General features: G+C 44.3%; 1 protein-coding gene across 1 annotated transcript in view; it reads right to left on the bottom strand.

Annotated features, from left to right (window-relative positions):
- hmcn1 (hemicentin 1) overlaps positions 1–21,045 on the bottom strand; it is a 105,081-nt gene that overhangs the window by 75,004 nt on the left and 9,032 nt on the right. Inside the window, exon 2 of the mRNA XM_042514831.2 lies at positions 2,622–2,692. Coding sequence (XP_042370765.2) covers positions 2,622–2,692 — 71 coding nt within the window. The remainder of the gene's footprint in view (positions 1–2,621; positions 2,693–21,045) is intronic.

Here is a 21,045-nt window from a genome sequence, read left to right as displayed (position 1 = left end):
CCTGTGAACATTATGTTTTGAAAAAAATGTCTTTTGTTGGAAATGCCTGGCCTGGTAAGATCATCATGATGACATGAGCTCAACATTCTGTTTTACTCTTTCTATCAGTCTGGACTCTCTGCCGCCACACTTTCCACAGCTTACAGTCCAGTCGGGCCAATGAGGCATCCCAACGGTAGCTGAAAATGCAAGCAGCCAATCAGGGACTGCATAGTAGCTGACAATAAAACAAGCAGGCCGCTGCTTGCAGAACAGTAATGGCGGCTCCCTCAGCAACAAGCTCTAACTTTAACGTTGTTAGAGTAAAGACCACAAAAAGTGAAGTTAATTCAGTTGGGGATCATTGCAGTGCAGATCAATGTTCACAATACTTTGGGCATACAATAAGGAGGCTGCTAACTGGTATCCAGCTGTCCATAGGCGGGTCGTTGATGAATGAGAAATGCCTAAGTATGCTGGCAACTCCAGTGTGTTGTGAAAAACCTCATGGGGGTTGTTGTTGACGAGGACCCCGTCACATAAAATAGTAAATACAAAATAATTATATGTATTTGTGTAGCAGAGGCTAGTGCTAATGTCAGGATTAGCTGAAGATGTTTGTCTGTCAGGGCCAGTGTCCCACCCATTGAAAGTGTTAGGAGTGGCATAGAGTTGACTGATACAGAGAGAGAAACAGAATGCTGAGATCATGTCATCAGGATGGTTTTACCAGGCTAGGATATGCCCAATTCACAAACTTTGCATTTTATAAAAATATGCTGCTTTAAATAGAAGAATAAAAGAATAGGATACAAAAGCTATAATGTTCCAAACATACTTACAGCTGCAGCCTGCAACATAGTCATAGAAAAAGCGTGACATACATGTCAATGTGTGATTTATCATCATACAACAGTTCATATGATATCTTATGATCCTATCCACCTTATTCTAGCCCGATGATGCCTTGCGTGACTTCCTCGCTGAGCAAAAGTCAAAGCCTTAGTCGGAGACAAACGTTCTGTGCAGCGTTCCAACACATTTCTGTCTGTCTGAGGGGTTCAACAGCTAGCTAGGATGCATCACCCCCAAGTGTAACATCTGGAATGAAGTGACCCACGGATTTAGGCCCAGAAGGGAGAACGGTGAAGAGACAGGAATCCTCTGTCTGTCCTGAACCCCAACATCCTCCCTCTGGACTTCACCCCCAACACTAAGCCTGATAACCCCCTTGTGCACTTTTGTTCCTGTGGCTTAAAAATATTAAGTGTTTTCAAACATCTTCACCCTTAAACACAATGGCATTCATGTCCAGAGAATTTCAACTTCAAGAAAAATGTCAATTCCAAGGAGTATGTTTTCCATGCACTCCAGCCAAAACCTCTTCAGGGGTTGTGCAGGTGAAGAGGTGAGGGAGGAAAAACAGACTCAGGAATGAAGCGGCAAGTGAGAGGAAACTGGATCTCTTCCATTCTACACACAACACGCTTGCACACCAGATTAACTGTTGCACATGCCAAGGATGCACAGATACTTGCCAAAATCTTTTTCTTCAAAGGACAGACCTCTGAATGCTGCTTATCTCTGACCATGTCTGTCTGTCTGTCTGTCTCTGTCATACTTTGCTGCATGTCCAATGCATGGAACCAAACTAAACCTGACTCACTTTTTCTTGGTTTGCCATTGGCACAAGTTGTGGATAGTACCTGGTACTTTATTTTGTCTCAGTTGAGATTCTAAGCAAGGTGAGCCAATACTAGAAGTTGAAGTTAAAACTGCTGCAGACCTCCAATTGGTCATAGAAAATCATCACTAGAATTGTCACTTATGCGACACACTACACTATGTTGTACAATTAACTAAGTGCCGTCGTTCCTCTGTTTGGATGCCAATGAAAGGATTCAATGAGTGTTGCGTTGATGATGATGTCATAACAGTTTTATATGGCATTGCTATGGCAAAAGTAATTCCATCTAAAGTTAGGGGGTACAAACTTCAGTGGATAACAAAACAGTGACAAGGACCTGGTACCAAAAATTAACTGAGTCCAGCTGAGTCGAACAAACCATGCAGTGTAGTGTAGGCATTAGATATGAGTTCCATCTTTGCAGCTTTTCTTTGCCCAAGTAGTACACAGCAAGGTTTCTGCACAACTTCCTTTCTCTCTCTGAGTGATTAGACAAAAATGTGAACTTGGCAGATCTCTGTTTAGCTGTCTAGCCATTTTATATTTTTGTTTATACATTTGTTTGTAATGGTGCAGGAAGGCAAATAAACTTGGGATGAAGAAAGTTTTTTGGGGTTTCTTGCAACAGTAACAACATAACATATGACCAATGCCATGAGTGCTAGAACATGAGCTACCTTTTTATGAATAAGAAAAGAAAACCCTCTAAAACTGGGAACAGAAACTGCAAGTAGCCTTTAAAAGTAAGGAAAAATAAATCATTGTTTACACCTTCTTTCGTGGTCCAATGTGGATTGACCGGTCTTAATCAGCTAACAAACTTTCCTTCCCAGACATCTGGTATTACCACAGTTTCCCATTTTTATCAAGGCCAGATGACCTTATGCTACTGCTATGGCATTCAGGCTACTGCTGCCGCTTTTTTTCGTTCAATGAACGTGATCTCCGAACCCACCTGAACGTACAGCTCTCTCAGCTCATACTGGAACTTCTTGGGGTCTGTTGTGATTGTTACGGGTCCAATCTCTGCAAAGAAACAACAAAAAGAGGCTCTGTGATTAATAAGGCCACAGGCTAAAGTCTGCATAAGATGAATAACTGACAGCATTCTTGTCCTAAGCCAAATATTGCTTTTGGCAGATCTGTACGGATGTCCAGATTAAAATGTCACAATATGAACTACAGTGAGGAAAAACTTCAGGAAAGGAGATATATTTAACTAACAGAGAAAGGGAGAGGGGGAAATGTGACAAAGACACTTAAAAAATCACAGATGATAGAGGTAAAACATGAAAGCAAAGACAAGGAAAGTTGGAATTATTGTCATAAATGTTTCTCAAGACAGATACAATGACGATAAATATTTAAAGATCTGTACTGACAAAACTTCCAATTCACTCTGTCACTGATGCACCAAAGCTGGTAACATTGACATTTTACTCGAAGTTAGACTTGAATACATAAGGAAAATGCATTTGATTTTGTGAACGTCAGAGCTGACTAATCGATTAATTGTAACAATCGTCCTTGCCATTTCTTGTGTTATCGACTCATCTTTGGTTGCAGACAAAAGACTTTTCCATTCAGTTTTTGTAAAGTGCGTGTGTTAATGTCTGCTTAGGATTTGTCCAGAGCAGGGCCATCTTTTGTGCTCTGTACTTCTGCCAGTGATGGTAGTCACTGCTGTTTCTCAGCTTTCTTTGTTCTATCCGTTAATGAGCTGCTAAGCCCCTTCTTGAGTCAAACTGTGTGACTTCAGCCACTGCAGCTGTGCTGTGGAATGAGCCTGATGAGGGGCTGCAAAAAGTGCATACACACACAGGCACATATACACATACACACACTGCAGTTTTGCACATGCAAGCAGATTGGGAAACAAGGTTTCCCTTGTTGAAGAGAGGGCAATTACAAAGGCTCCCTGACTTTTGAAAAAGGATACAGTTTGACCTGTTTTACAACAGTGTTGTCTAGAGACCAGGGCCCAAATTTAATGTTAAGACTTCTAAAATATACTTATCATCAAGCTTTCTATTATGCTTCTGTCTTAAGTGATATTTAAAGTAAAACATTTAAGGTTGTTGAGTTTGACATAACTTCACGATGCACGCAACGAGGATTCAGAAGCGTTCACTTTTCTTTGCTCTGCAACCAGCATCACCTTACAGTTATTCTTGAAAAGCACTCCATAAGCACTTTTAATTTCTATAATAATGTACACAAAGAAGCAAGAAGCCTTTTTCCAAATGACCCAGATTTTGGCATCCTTTTATATCCTCAAGGTGGAGTGAAGGAACATTTGCGGCGATCAGAGACACTTTTTAAAACTAACATGGAAATGTGTCTGGCGGCTCTGAACGGAACATGGATCTTGAGCCAAACTCTTTAGAGATGGAAAAGCTGACCTCTCTTTTCTTATGGGAGAAGTTCTCATGGCTGTTGTAAGTATTCTTTAGACTGTTTTGGCTACGGTGTCCATAACCACAGCCCCCGTCTTTGCACCAGCACTGCGGAAAACCATAGCTAATACTCATCAATGACACGACAGACACCTTACCCTTCAAACTGTGTAACAATATTTGACTTTGAGGTATCAAGATAACCCTGGCACTGCTGTCCTTTTTTTCCTCTTTTGTTATGTATTTATGCATCTTTAGAAGCAAGAGTATGAGTGCTTCTTCATAATGCCAGTACCAAAGTCAAAGAGTTAAAACATTGAAGTCTGGGAGCTTCCTAGTTGCTGAAGTCCACTTAAACTGCCTGGGCTCAAGTACCTTACCCAAATGCACCTCATGAACTGTGGTAAGGGAAGGGAAAATCCGTATTGCTTCAAACACAACAATTGGCTGGTGACCGGCATTGGCTTATTTTGAGCTTGATCAGCAATGACTGGTGGCTGATCAGTCTCAGATATAGCCAATCCTGTGCTGATCAAATTTACATGCATTCACAGCACAATGGTTCATGTTGCAAACAGCAGCACAGACAGTAAGTCAGAGCAACAGCATGCTGTTCTCAAAATCTGCACTTCATCCCATAAATAGTGCACATGGTTTGAAAGCTATAATGCTAAGCCAACTAGCAAATTAGGGTGTACCACCCTAATCTGTGTTAATCACAGAGCTGACTAATTCATTAAGTGTAGCGAAGCAAAGCTAATGCTAACCAATTCGTGTCAGTGGATAGAAGATGTTAAAATACTTAGGTCCTTTGTCCGCAAGGTATAACTCTATCAAAACATAAATCTGGGCGGTCTAGCCCAGTCTGCTAATTAGCCATTTAATCAAGATAATCATCAGACTGCTGGGATATTGGATAACAAGCTCAAAAGTTTCACATAGAATAGCTAATGATAACGCTGAGGCAATTAGCGTCATATTCCAGGAGGTATAGTTAAATTAAAACTCAGGGTTGGCAGGTCTAACCTACTTTGTGAGCTAGCTTTCTTACCGAATAAGATTCTATTTCATAAATCTGGTGGTTTCTTCTGAGGCAGCAAAATGTTCAAACAGTAGTGACTGAAGAGAGAGGAAATTACATAAGGTAACGTTCCCCGAACTGAAAACGAACTGTCAATCAAGCATGATCTGACAGCACCACCAACTGATTAATGGTTTAAAGAGCCAAATGAGTGAATTTTGTTTTTTTTAATAGATATGAACATTTATTTTTAAATATAACTTTTATAAGTGCCTAATGAGACAATCATGTTTGATATAATTTATGCATTCTGACTATTTAAGGCCAAGTTTCCACTTTCCAGTGGAAATTGGAATCAGCCAAAAAATTATAATCAGTGCATCTCTAGACAAACCAATGGTTCCTTGCACAAAATATCAAAACCTTACAAATGGACAAATTCATTCTGGGTAACTCAGAGCAAAGCTATGTTCCTCATTAACAGTTGAATGACTTACATGACTACACATACAGGGAAAATCTTTTAGCTGCCCCACAGGAAATGGCTTTCTCTGTGATGACAAGGAACACATAAGTGGCATGAACATGGTCACGTGAATAAACTCAGAGTGAAAGAATGCTCTACAGTCTGACAAGAAGGGACAACAAAGAGAAAAAACAAACAAAGATCTGCATCTCATCCTGTTTTTTCATCTGTTTTGTAGGTTGTTGACAAAAGAGGACTTGAAACAAATGATCAAACAAATTACTCCACCTTGATATATTTATAGCATTCATCCGTAATGCCGGTTGTAAAAGCACGCATCTGCAAATCACGTGTAAGCTTAAGCACGCAGAGGAAGTCTAATGGGATGGAACAAACTGGGCATCTGTCCAATGGCAAACTCAGTTTTACCTCCACTGATGTTCAGGCTTAAGTAATTTGCTGGGAATCACTCACGCATTCATTGCGGCGTGAGTTTCTCTTTCCTTACAACATCAGCAGCAAGGAACTCCAAGGCCAATGCACTGAAAGGTCACAGCCTTTAATGTCTTCCAAGCAAATAAATTCAGAACTTTGGCAGCAATACATAAGACAGGGGAGCTTCGCAGGCTGCTGCATGACAGACAATTGAAAGAGACATTGTACTGACATTTCTCCAGTGTTGAGACTGTGTGATGATGCAGCACTTTGGGAAAGTTATGCTCTTTTTGTGCTTTGTGCCTCCAGGACCCCTTGCCACAGTGGGAAAAGTTTATATTGCAATGGCAGCAATCATATTTACTGTATTTTTTTCATTGCTAAAGGCAAAGACCAGGATGTTCCTAACTCACAATTACTCTGGTTTATAAAATCCTAATTACAAAGCTCAAGAAAAATAGTTCTGTGAATGACACGAGGAAACCCTAACCTAAACCTTCTGTTCATCATTACCAGCAGCAACTCAGTCACAATGGGTTGTATTCTTTTGCCTATATACAGGCAGCTGTTCATTCATCATCCAAGATTTTTATTGTATGTTGGCAGAAATTTAAATATAATATAATTAAATTATATAAAATATAATTTAAATTATTTAAATAAAATATAATTAGTATATTTTTTGTGTCATGTTTTCATTACGTTGCAATGAGCCATTCATTGCTATATAGAGTGGATCCTCATTTATGAAGATCACCATATTCAACGACATGTTTCTACAGTAGCCCAGAGTGGCGTTTTCATACCTTTCCAAAAACTCACAGCTTGTGGTAAAAACCTCTTGAACAATGGACACTGCAAATCTCGCTGCTATAGGGCACAAAATCCCGCTGAGTCTTTCACACGCTGAATCTTTAATAAAATGTCCAATGTGCCTGCTTTTTCAAACTGATTTAATGAGCCACTGTATGTTACTAATATAAATTATTTACTCAAATAACGGTCAGGTGAAGGAGGTTCTACTGCTTTCCCCTGACCAACAAAATCCAACAGGTTACACAACATGAAGCTGTTATAGCACTTACCAGCAACAGACGCCGTAAACACACATTGTTCTCTGTCATTCTGCTGACTCAGGGTAAAATCTGCCAGAAAAAAAGAGGCTTTCATCCTGACCATCAGCTATGGGGCATAATTCATTTAATCAGCCCCACTGAGAAAACACATGTGAAACAGCACACAGTGCAATTAGTGTTCCTCGGTGAGGAAAGTGTCCAGCACTATACATACAGCATACAAATGAGCAAACAAGTTTGCAGACACATAAGGCACAAAAGTCCACTTAACAAAAAAACAAACTGGCTGTGGACAAAAGGTCAACAACAAACTGCTCTGTAATTATGAGCAGCCATCACATTTAGAGTGATGATTAGAGTATACTGAGTATACTGCGTACAATATGCCGCACTTAATTGTTAAAGTTTCTCCTTTCATAAATCCTAACTTGCCTTTTTGCCATTCTTTTTTTAAGCTGTTAATTGTATAACTCATTAACTTTTTATCCCTTCATGGTACTTTTCATTCTTTTTTTTGCCTGCCTTTTTGATAGAGATATAAATCACTAATTAAATTAGCTCAAATTGGCCAATTTTACTCAGACATGGTGATGAGATCAGTCAGAAAGATTTTTGTAAACATTCCTGCTTTTTTTCCAAGTTCATATGTGTTGCCTATTTAAAGCATAATGAGGACCTCACAAGATAATAATCTTCATTTATTTTAAACAAAGTCCTGTTTTTTTTTCATATGTTGACACTGACACAAGCATTTCCTCAGTGCTACAGAAATTTAACAACGCTTCTAATGGTGACAGATCAAAAATGATTCACATTTTACTTCTAATAGTATGAAGTTTAAGAAGAATTCACCAAATAAAATATTTCCATGTGTCATAGCAGAAAAGTCATCTAGGATCTACTATCAGGTATATTCTCCATAATGCACTGAAGACCGCCAATGTTCTACAATAATAAAGTCACATTTTTGCTTGATGTACACTGACTGTATTCAAAATGTATCCATTTTCTTCTTCCTCTGGCTGCAATACCAACACTCAGTCTTGTCTTAGCTTTTCTCTCTTCCAGTTTTGCCCCTTTGTTTCCTCGCTATATTTTCTTTCTGTTACTTATTGCTGTGCTTCCCTATGATCTCCACCCATTCTTACAAACCCTCGCCTCTTTAAACTGCATCTTTTGCCCTGTCTTACTTCAACAGCAGTTATCTAATGACTTAAGTTTAGCCCGAAGCGACAGAGCTGATGACGGCTTGATTTCAAACCACCGCAAACTAAACTTGTGATGGAAACTTCTCCCCACAGCCAACACAGATAGAAAGAGCAGGACCACCAGGCAGCTAAACTCTGCCTCTCTTGTTTCACTTTACTTGAAGCAATTGGATGTGTCTCCGGATGATGCACCACAAAACCGCAGATCTCTAATAGTGGCATTCATGAGTTCAAATAATCGCACAAAACCACTCACACATAAACATACAGTGAGACCCAACTGATGCACACACCACAGACACAGGCATATAATCCCTCCCAGATGCATGGCCTGATGGGGAGTGTGCTCAAGATACACATGACGGCTCTGAACCCTTCACCAGTCATCCATCTGACTTGATGCTGGAGAAAGAACGTAGAAGAGGATGTAAACTGAGGGTAAGTCTTAGTAAGTGCGTGGCGTCATGTGTGGATGTCATTTTTTGATTGTCATTTGTGTGGTTCTGTGGTTTGACCATTCATGCAACCAAAGAAACATTGCAACCTTGCAGCAAATGGAAATCCCTTGCCATAAATGTGTGCGTAATAATCTGTGTGTATGGGGTGCTATATAACTTTGTAAAAACATAATATTGTAAGTAAACTGTTTCAGCCTGCACATACAAACCTCCCTGACACTATGTTCCTGACAGCAGTATCTCCTTAAATTATCTGAGGAAATGACTGTTGTGGTTGACCAAGGATTGCAAAATATCTGTCAACATCTGCGTCCTATTATCGCTCTTGATCTTCATAAAAATTATCTAGACGTCATAATTGCATAATAGGCAGTAAAGTTAAGGAATTAAATAATGATTTCAACTTGTTACTGCATATGTTTTGATCCTCCATTTACTTCTGGTCTGGGAAAGTGTGGAGTCATAGTGGGCCCAAAAAAGATGTCTTTTCTTTAAGATCTTAAAGATCAGTGTGACTGAATGTGATGTGTGGAACTGTGAATTTCTTCAAGGAAAAACACAAAAGAAAGAGTTGAATGTAATCTTGTCTCTGTGGTTGGGTGACCGCCTAGACTTTTTGTCTGAATGCCAGCCGCAAAAGAGGACTGTAGATAAATGTGGAAGGAAGAAGAGGGAAAAGGTTAGTGAATAATATATTGCTTAAAACAGGACTGAGTACTATTTGGCAAGAGGTGTGAGTGTCACTTTTTACTTCATTGTCTTCAAACTCTGTAAACATTAGGCCTATGTCTGCATGCAGCAAGAGAGATGCTGAGAAAGACTGTTTCATGTCGGGGCAAAACATTTGTGCATTATTTGTTCGGGCTGGATGTACAGAGTTTGCACAGTGAAAGAACGCATAATACTGAAAACAATTGCCTTAAGCAACAATTGGAATTTTTTATGAAAATAGCTTAGTGTCATTGGGTGTGAATGTGAAGCATTCACAACTACTATAATTCTTCCATGCCCTTTTTTTGACATCTAAAACCCTGTCTAGTGCATCTAGCACACGGCTGGCTCCCTCCTCTCCCTGCCAGTGTGCTCCTAGAATCTGTTGTGGAGGTGATTTCTTGCTCTATAAGATAACCATATCAACACTGATAACATGTCAATCAACTTGAAAGTTACAACTGTAAATACGCTGCTAATTAACAGGCATACCTTCTGCCTGGCTGAAGTAGCCAATTAGCTAACTGAAGTTACCAAAGTAAACAAAAAACAAAAAGACCAATTAATTTCAGTTAATCATCAACTTTACAACAGAAGTCATCTATGGTCACTTTCATATAGAACAGGTCTACACAGTGTTCTTTAATAAACGAAATATGCTTATTTTATTGATCTTATTTATGTTTCAGTCTCTTCTGTGTTGCTGTCTTTTCTCCTCCACTTGAACAGAGCTTTGGCCCGACACACACACACACATGCGCACACACCCACGGTCAGACAGAAAGTAAAGCAGAGCAGAGGAGAGATTCTGAAACGGGTGGTGGTAGGACCCAGATGCAGTACAACAATAGCCTCTTGCAGTTGGTAATAACTTTTATTGTCACCAACACAGAAATAGCTCAGCTTACAGACAAAGAGTTCGTTCTTCGTGCCGGAAGCACTAACAGTGTCTCTGGGATCGTCACTGAATGAAGAAACGAAGCTTGTACCCTCAGTGGCTGGCGGGGAGGAAACCCCGTAGCTCCACGAGCCGTCTCCACGTGCTGGAACGCCGACTGGGATCGAAGCTGAGGATGGTCTGAACAAGCAGGGGTTCGGTAACTGAAGTCCGTCATGGGGAGCAACAGTACCGACAGGGATCAGGCAGGAGGATCGCCTTAGCTGAGCGAAGGAGTCTTTACCAGGAGAGCCGCTGTTTTCCGGAACACCGAAACTGGGAAACGTGGTCGAGAACAAAGAGCAGGTAGGTCCGGGGAGTCAGCGAGGAGGGCAGGTCAGGAACAGGCAGAGTCGGGCAACGGGGTGATCTGACGGAGAAACGCTGGAAAGACATGCATTACGCAGAGGAACAATCTGGCAATGTGTGTGTGTCCTGGAGTGTCTTAAATACTGCATTGATTGGTGATGAGCTGCAGCTGAGGGGAGAGCAGGCTGCAGCAGTGGGCGTGGTCAGCAGGTAGAGTGGAGCAGAGGGAGGGTGTGAGTGTGTGTGGAAAAGTACTGGCAGCAGGTGGGAGGGAAACAGACAGCAGGTCCATGACAGAACTCCCCTCAAGGGACGGCCCCGACGTCCCAAAAAACAGGAACACCCCAGCCGGGCGGGAGGAGGGGGTCAGGAGGAGGGACCGGGTCCCCAAACAACGGAACCCACGTCGTCATCGCCGGAGGGAAGGAACGGCCAGCGGCGAGAAGCAGGAACCCCGAGCAGGATCTCAGCCCAGACGTCCCCGGGAACAGGAGAGGAAGGGACCGGAGCAGGAGCAGGAGAACGCCGCCCGGACGGCACGAGAGGGCTGATCAGGATGCAGGCGGTGAAATCTCACCATCTGGTCGCCCAGGATCTGACGAGCCGGCACCCACGACCTCTCCTCAGGACTGCACTCCTCCCAGTCCACCAGGTATTGGAGGCCCTCCCTCAAGGCGCCGGGAACGGAGCAGACGGCGTGACGGTGTAAGCTGGAGCCCCGTCTGGATGATCCGAGGAGGGGAGGTGGCTGGGAAACGGCTGGAGAGGACTGTCCTTAACCGCTTGATCCGGGAGACGTGGAATGTGGGGTGAATTCGCACGAACGAGGTAACCGAGCCGGACCGCCATGGGGTTCACGATGATCGACCGGAAACGGACCCACATATTTGGGGGCCAATTTCCGGAGTCCACCTGAAGGGGAGGTCCTTGGTGGAGAGCCATACCTTCTGCCCCACCCGGTAGGATGGAGCTGGGAGCGGGCGTGCGGTTGGCAGCAGCAGCATAGCGATCGGTGGCCCGGAGCAGAGCGGTTCTGGCCTGCGACCAGGTTTACGGCATCGCCGGGATGAATGCCTCCCACTGGACGGGTACGCTGTGTCTTCCTGTTCAGGAAACAGAGGAGGCTGGAAGCCATAAGCGCACTGGAAAGGGGAGAGTCCTGGCAGAGCTGACCAGGGTGTTGCGCGATATTCCACCCACATGAGCTGGGAGGACCAGGAGGCCGGATGAGAGGAGGCCATACACCGGAGAGCCGTCTCCATCTCCTGATTCATCCTCTCGGCTTGACTGTTGGATTGGGGATGATAACCCGAGGACAGACTGGTGGAGGCTCCCAGAGGACGGCAAAACTCCTCCAAAACGCCGGACGTGAATTGGGAACCACGATCAGACACCACGCTGGGTGGAGTCCGTGGAGTTCTGAAAACATGGTCGAGCAGTATACTGGCAGTCTCTTTGGCGGAGGGGAGTTTTGGCAGAGGCACCAAAATGTGCCATTTTACTGAAAAAGCGATCTACCACTGTCAGGATGGCAGTGTTCCCTCCTGACAGTGGCAGACCGTGACAAAGTCCAGAGCAATATGGGACCAAGGACGATGAGGAACAGGAGGGCCTCAGGAAGCCCGGCGGGGCTTACGAGGAGTCTTGTTCCACTGCAGACTGGACAAGCGTTGCGAAACCCCTGGTATCTCATCCAGGGTGGCCCAACCAGAATCGCCGTTATAGGACCTCCTGGTCCGAGCTATCCTCGGTGACAGGTAAGTCGAGAGTTGTGGGCCCACTGCAAAACCTCCGACCGGAACTCCCGAGGGACGAACAGGCGATCCTGAGGACATGAGCTGGGCCCCGGCTGATCATCCAGAGCGGCCTTGATCCGCTCCTCGATCTCCCAGGTGAGTGTGGCCAGGAGACTTTGAGATGAGGGGAAGGATATTGTCCGTGAGGAGAGTCTTCCTCTCCCACCAGAAACTGTCGAGACAAGGCGTCTGGCTTGACATTTCGGGAACCGGGCGATAGGAGAGCGTGAAGTTGAAGCGAAGGAAGAAGAGGGCCCACCGGGCTTGACGAGAGTTCAGTCGTTTGGCTGAGCGGATGTATTCGAGATTCTTATGATCTGTCCAGACGAGGAAGGGATCCCTGGTTCCCTCCAGCCAGTGTCGCCACTCCTCCAACGCTAGCTTGACAGCCAACAGCTCCCGGTTCCCGATGTCGTAATTCCTCTCTGCTGGAGACAGACGCCGGGAGAAGAAGGCACAGGGGTGCAGTTTCCATCCTCAGCAGAGCTGCCAGACAGCACAGCCCCCACTCCCACATCAGAAGCGCCCACCTCCACCACGAACTGCCGGTCTGGGTCAGGGATGAGCAGGATAGGAGCCAGACTGGAATCGGTCCTTCAGGTGCTGGAAGGCTCGGCCGAGCTGTGGTCCAGCGGAACTGGATCTTGGAAGAGGTGAGGGCGGTGAGAGGAGCGGCTATCGTGCTGTAGCCTCTGATGAAACGCCTGTAGAAGTTGGCGAACCCCAGGAACTGCTGCAACTGCTTGCGGGAGTCAGGAACGGGCCAGGAGGACACAGCGAAACCTTGGTGGGGTCCATCTCCATGTGGTTGTGGCTGATGATGTAACCCAGGAATGCGACGGAAGAGGAGTGGAATTGCATTTTTTCAGCCTTCACGAACAGAGAGTTTTCGAGGAGGCGCTGCAGAACCCTCTGTACATGGTGGATATGTTCAGGCATGGATCGGGAGAAGATCAGTATATCGTCAAGATAGACGAAAACGAATTTATTCAACATGTCTCTGAGCACGTCGTTGATGAGGGTCTGGAACACGGCGGGAGCGTTAGTTAGTCCAAAAGGCATCACCAGATACTCATAATGTCCTGTGGGGGTATTAAACGCCGTTTTCCATTCATCCCCTCTCGGATGCGAACCAGGTGGTAGGCGCTATGGAGATCAAGTTTAAACACGGTGGAACCTTGCAACAGCTCAAAAGCAGAGGCGATGAGGGGAAGAGGATATCGGTTCTTTACCGTGATGTCATTCAGACCTCTGTAGTCGATGCACGGTCGGAGTGATCCATCTTTCTTCCCCACAAAGAAGAATCCGGCCCCGGCAGGGGACGAGGAGGGTCGGATGATTCCAGACGCCAGGGACTCGGAGATGTAGGTCTCCATGGCCTCCCTCTCTGGTGCAGATAGCGAAAGAGACGCCCTTGGGAGGAGTAGACCCAGGCAGGAGATCGATGGCGGTCATATGGTCGATGGGGTGGCAGAGATGTGGCCCTGGACTTGTTGAAGACCTCCCGAAAGTCGTGGGTAATCCGATGGCACCCGGAGAGGTCTGGAGGAGAACCGGCACTGGCAGGCGGTGTGGGCGTGATCGGTTGTTGGAGGCAGATGTGCTGACAGGAAGGACTCCATGACAGAATCAACCCCGTGGCCCAGTCTATATGTGGATTGTGGCGCCTCAACCATGGATATCCAAGAATCAGAGGGACTTTGGGAGAATCCATAACGTGAAACTGGATGGTCTCACGATGTTCTCCAGCCAGGATCATGGAGACAGGAACGGTCTGGTGGATGACCGTTCCCAGAAGATGTCCATCTAATGCGTGTGCCGGAACGGGACGTGGAAGGGGAACCTGCTCGATCCCCAGCTGACGGGCGAGTTCTTGGTCGATGAGGTTGACGTCGGCCCCGGAGTCAACGAAGGTGGCGAGAGTGTGGGACCCTTCGTTAACCAGGAGCTGAACGTGGAACAGCGGACGAGGACGTGGGACAGAGTTCTGGGATCGGCTCAGCAGGATGCCCCTCTCGACTGCTGAGCCCTGCCTTTTACCGGACATTTGGTGACAAAATGGCCGGCCTGACCACAATACAGGCAGAGATTCCCTCGCCGGGCGCTCTCTCCCGCTCCTCCGAAGAAAGCCGGGTCTGCCCCACCTGCATGGGCTCGGCCCCTGAGCTGACACTGGAGATGACTCGGGACTCATTGGAAACCGGGTTGACGAACCGAACACGATGAGCCCCCTCCTCCAGGGCGCCGCCTCCCTTTCTCGCCTGAATGCGCTTTTGTCAAGCCTCGCAGTGATCTCTAATGAGTCCATCCAGGGAATGAGGTAGATCAAACACACCAGTTCGCCTTTTATATATGGGCTAGACCGCTAAGAAAGCATTGCGCATCGACGAATTCCAATCGCTTCTGTCGAGCTTGAGTTCTGAATTCGATCGCGTAGTCTGCCACTGTCCTGTCCCCCTGCCGTTGATTCAGAAGGCCCCAGTAGCATCGGGGCCCAAGGAAGACGGGACCAAACACCTTGCGAAGCTCCTCAGAAAAAGGCTTGAAACGACGACAGGCTGGCGTGCCCCTCTCCCACTCCGCCGTTTCACAAGCGTACTCTGCCCGTGAGGTGATTTATGGCGAAGGCAACCCAGCCCTCCGTGGCGAACGCGGCGAGGCTGCAGGGCAAACAGGATCGAGCAGTTTGTGAGAAATGGATTGCACCCTCCGATCCCGGCATAGCGCTCTGGCGCCTCCCACGCGGTTCTGATGCCATGCTGGGTGGTGGAGTCGGAGGAGGAACAGGAGCGGCTGGGTCAGTGACGAGCCATCTGTTGAACCTGGTTGGCTAGTAGAGTTAGCGCCGCCCAGGGCTGATGCGGACTGACGCGCCTGCCGCTGCTGGAGGTTAGCTTAGCCTCGTGTTGCTGGAGCATTCCCTCCACGCGGGCTAGGCGGGATTGCCGAGCATTGGCGTCTGCTGGGTCCATGTGTGGCCAGATTGTACTGACACGGGCGGAGGTAGGACCCAGATGCAGTACAACAATAGCTCTCTTGCAGTTGGTAATAACTTTATTGTCACCAACACAGAAATAGCTCTCAGCTTACAGACAAAGAGTTCGCTCTTCGTGCCGAAGCACTAACAGTGTCTCTGGGATCGCCACTGGTGAAGAAACGAAGCTTGTACCCTCAGTGGCTGGCGGGGAGGAAACCCCTTAGCTCCAATGGCCGCCTCCACGTGCTGGAACGCCGACTGGATCGAGCTGAGGGATGGTCTGGAACAAGCAGGGGTTCGGTAACCGGAAGTCCGTCTGGAGCAACAGTACCGACAGGGATCAGGCAGGAGGATCGTCTTAGCTGAGCGAAGGAGTCTTTACCAGGAGAGCCGTCAGTTTTCCGGAACACCGAAACTGGAAACGTGGTCGAGAACAAAGAGCAGGTAGGTCCGGGGGGAGTCAGGCGAGGAGGGCAGGTCAGGAACAGGCAGAGTCGGCAACGGGTGATCTGACTTGAGAACGCTGGAAAGACATGCATTACGCAGAGGAACAATCTGGCAATGTGTGTGTGTCCTGGAGTGTCTTAAATACTGCATTGATTGGTGATGAGCTGCAGCTGAGGGGAGAGCAGGCTGCAGCAGTGGGCGTGGTCAGCAGGTAGAGTGGAGCAGAGGGAGGGTGTGAGTGTGTGTGGAAAAGTACTGGCAGCAGGTAGGAGGAAACAGACAGCAGGTCCATGACAGATTCTAAAAGTGTAATGTTAAATGTATTGCAAAGCACTGCGGCTGTTCCAAATGATTCGTCACCTGACAAAGACCGACAGTCTAAAAGCGAACGAGTAAAACCCCAACCATAGGAAAGCAGGCGAAAACATACACAATTTTTAGATGAACAAAACAAAAAAACTAGCATCAGTGGTGACAGGACTCAGCATGACAGGCTTTGATCCGTCTCTGAGCAGTTACTGCAATCTCTGCAATTGGTGCATACAGCTCTTCAGGGCAGAGGTAATACTCCTTGTCATTGCAGAATCATCTATGCTGATGTGACTGAGATGCCTACCCAGGCTCTCCGCAGTCACTGCAATCTTTGCAATCTCTGCAACAGGTTCATACGACTCTTTGGGGCAGAGTACATACTCCTTGTCATTGTCAGAATCATCTGTGCTGATGTGACTGCGAGGCCTACCCGGGCTGTTAGCAATCACTGCAATCTCTGCAACATGTGAAAGCTCTAGTTTTTTTTCTGAAACTCTGACTATATTCTGAAAGAAGTACATGAGACAGAAAAAATGCATGTCATTACTCCCCTTACTACTGTCTCCAATGGCATTTGCTAGAATCAGACATTGATGCAGTCAGCACCAAGCAATCAGAGCCAAGGAGTCTCTATTGCAGCTGTCAAACATGTCAATCACTTAGTGGACTTTGGTGAAACTGTCAAACTAGGCAGCGCCTAGTTATGAAATATGAATCAAGAGTCTGTTACTGCATTGCCTATTTTTTGCCTCAAATATTTCCAGAAACATATCTTAGTGTACTGTTTTGCCTTGAAATGAGAAAACTGGTCCAGCTGGGCAGTGTTTAGAGATCTGTTTAATGGTATTCAATATGGCAGTAGGGTTTCATTTACAGCAAAACAGTACACTAAAATATGTTTCTGAAAACATTTCGAGGGAGAAATTGCCAATGTGGTAGCAGAATCTGACTCATATTTAATCAGTGTAAGAGACTCTGCAGCTCTGATTGGTTGTTTTTGTTCACAAGGCCATTAAAAATTCTACAAGGCAGTAGAGTAAGCAGTGGATTATGATAATTTTCATGAGTTATCCGTCTCATTTAGTGCTGTGTGAATATAGTGACAACTTCAGCAATTACAAAAAAGTTATATTTTTTTGTAAAAGTTACTAACTGTAACTTCAAGTACAGAGCTTGTTGTATGCTTAACAGATTGTAAAGTCCTTCAAGGCAAATTGTGATTTTGCATCATGCTCCTCTACAGAATTCAAAGAAAAGTACCCCCAGGAGGCAGGACTTTTGTCCTTTACAGGCTGTCCACCATGCTCTTAAACTCAGTGAATGGTCTGAACAGAGTAATCTAGAGCACATTTGTTCACCTTTCTATACTATTTCAGAATGAATTTTATGATTGTTTTCATGACTATTTAGTATTGCTTTATTCTTCTTACTTAGCCATTTTGTTTATTTTTGAGAGCTATTTCAGTTTATTTCTTTGAAGTATGCAAAAAAACCACAAGGGATTTTGAATTTTGAGCCAAGTATACCACAGCACTTTTCGAAAGCAGATGTTTCACATAACAGGCATCCCTTTGTGTGCTCAACTGACTTTTTTCACATAGAAGATCTATTGGAGGACTTTTCTGTAAAAGCATGGTCAGGTATTATTAGTTATCGTTTGAGCTGATCTCTCTGACATCTTTGAATACATCTTTATGTGGGCAAGCAAGGTATATTTTTGGAGTACTTCAAATTTACACAGTCCTAACTTATTTGCAACCACTAATTACATCTTTATGTGGGCAAGCAAGGTATAGTTTAATATATCTAATGTGATCTCTTCCCAGTGAAATTGACTTTTACAAGCAAATAGTGAATGCACAGAAAATGTTGCGTAAAAAGTGTTAAGAGTTCTGGTTTGATTTACGATCATAGTTGTCAAAAGTGTGTCATCAATTCACGCCTCAGCACCTCCCCATGTTTTATGTTAAGGCACTAATTTTCTGGGTTTCTGGGTCAAGCTGTTATAAATCCTCCAGACATCTTTGTCCTCTTCACCTGTGAAATACGTAAAACTCAAAAACAAACAAATCATGGCCATAAGTCTTGATGACATCTTTTTCATGGTTCTAACAACATCTTACAAAACACAACTGCTTACAAAACTGACCCAACCTGTGATGCGTTGTGTTGTGCAACATCTTCTTTACCCATAATGCACTACAGCAAAGAGGTGAGAAAGATGCTCATTGTATTGCCTTGACAACATATTGAATAGGAGAGGGAGGGTGAGAGGCATTAAAGGACAAAGCTGTGGCATAGAGAGGCGTCAGGTAGTGTTAAGTCTCTTAATGCCTCTCATTGAAAGGGCAAAAACTGGCACATGCAAACACACAGAGAACATGATGAGGTTTCTACATATGGTCTCCATTGTAGAAATAAGGCAAAACCCCTAAGACTTGGCTGAGGCTGACACTATGATTCACTCTCTTCACTCTCTCTCGTTACAATTAAATGTGGCTACTTAATTGTATTAATTTGCCTAAAAAATTAAATAGAAGGCTTTAAAATAAATAGCAACAACCTTAATATTACAACCACAAAACTGTAAAGCTTACAACCACGTATTTTATGAGTAATGGTGTTATCCCAGAGCACATAAGTGACTGGGTGGTGTTTTCTGTTTTGTGTGCCTCTTTTGTTTTACTGTGGAAATTCTAATTGTGCGAGCTGAACAGATCAGCACTACCGACCACACACAGATGCACACTCAGATGTCTGAGGCAGTGATTTCCAACCAGCGTGCCATAAGAGTGCCTTCAGAGCCACCCAGGTGTGTTGGGAAAATTAAAAATTCAAGTTTTAAGTGGTTATATGGTAAAATAGATTATTCTGGCCTTTTGAGCTTTCCAACACTGTGAGCTCAGCATGTACGTGCCATCAGCCCATCGCCAGAATAAATGTTGACATTGTACGTTTCTCAAAACCATGAAAATGTAACATTTGTACATTTTTATGTGGTAAATATATTGAAACATTTTAACAATGCTGTTGACATGTTTAGGAACAAAAACTACTTTGTTATGGTCACAGAAAGATCATATTTTGGCTAAAAACATGTCGTTTTGGTGCAACAATTACAGATGGGAAATGTCACAATATCTCCGTAAAAATCATGCCATCCACAATCTCCTCCTTCTCATATACATGTAGTCAAAACCACAGTCACTTTAGAAACACCGATAAAATGAGTATGAAACACACAAATGTAACATATCTGTGGATTTCAGAAATGTACAACAACTTCTTCTGGCAACTGGGCTGCATCAGATTGACACAGAATACAAGGTTCATCAAAACAAGCTAAGGTTTCACATCGAATTCTATATTTGTCAGGAATAAACTCAATTTAACATGGGTATATTATGTGCTTTATCGTGTGCGCAGGTATTTTTGGAACAGAATGTGTGCTATGTCAATGAAAAAGTTTAAAAACACTGGTCTAAGGTGGTCTTAATGATACACAACTTCCCCCAATACACATCCCTCACAGAAAAGGGCAGAGGGCACTGACAGCCTGACCTTCAGCCTTTCAGCCTGTAATTCAGATTCCCACAACACTTGTCTGAGACACATTTGCCATAATAAAAAACCACACAGGCATCTGTGTCAATCAAAAGTTTTACATAGCCTGTTGTGCCACCTCTACTTCTATCCTTCCTTTCTATCTTTGCACCCTTTCCTGTGGTACAGACACAGATGTCACCAGTTGTGCAACCTTCCAGTAAATGATTCAGGATTGAGTGGAAGAGAGAAATAAGAGTATGAGAAGACCTAAAAAAAGAGTTAACCTGCAAAAGGCTTTTGTGAAGAGGCTAAATGCATCTAGTACACTATGTTTTCCTTTCCTTTTAATCATTACAGAAAACATCCCAGAGATTTGGCTCACGGCCAGCAAGCTTAAACTGATGAGTCTTTCTCCACAGCAACCCATGAGCTCATCTCCTATATACTATCACTGAAAATGTCCTGTTCTTGTATGGCTGTAAGCCTATAGCCCTGAAATATCAAGATCATTAAACTTTTATAAGAAGGTAATGCCCTGCTTGGTCTTTTTCAGTATGATAGTAAGCCCAGTAGACAAAAATTTTATTAACACAACAATAATTGACTTTTTTGGCAACAACACCAACATATTATCAACTTAGAAAATGGTGAATGTGTTTGTGAACACTCCTCTATTCACATATCAAACAGAAGTGGAACAGCATTATTTGTAATTGTGTCTCTGGCTGGCGCACTTACGCAAGTCCAAAACATTCACTTCTTTTACCTTTGTTTAGGTCTCCACTAACTTCTCTAATGAATATTTGTCCATCAGCAGCTACATGCTTCACTATGTTCAGCTAGGAATGTAGTGTACTGTGGTTTATCAAAGAGTTTTTGTGAAAAACAAATGAAACCAAAAGAAAGACCTGGAAGACACAAAAAAGTGCTCTAACGCTGAAGGGAACTGCAGAGTCAGGAGATAATTTTCTGTCAGTTTTTCCACAATGAAGAACTGAACTGATTTGTGCAACTTCAAGTTTTAGAATATGTAGTTAAAAAGGAAATTAAAGTTTGGCCACAAAAACAAGAGCAAGGCCGGACTCTTGTTAACCTGCACATTCACAATGTACAAGAAATGTTTTTTTCGAGCAGGATGGTCCTCAAAAACATTGAGGACCATCCTGCTCGAACACATGTCTGCATGTGGTGAAGACAGAATAACTTAAAAAATGTGTCCTCTGTCTGTGTCTATGGGGAGAAGCACATCACTCTAGCATGAGTGGTTTGACAGTAAATGTCACT

This window comes from Plectropomus leopardus, chromosome 5, assembly GCF_026936395.1.
Source record: "Plectropomus leopardus strain MGB_pleo_1.0 chromosome 5, ASM2693639v1, whole genome shotgun sequence".
Taxonomy (NCBI): Eukaryota; Metazoa; Chordata; class Actinopteri; order Perciformes; family Serranidae; genus Plectropomus; species Plectropomus leopardus.
This window is presented reverse-complemented; position numbering and strand designations above follow the sequence as displayed.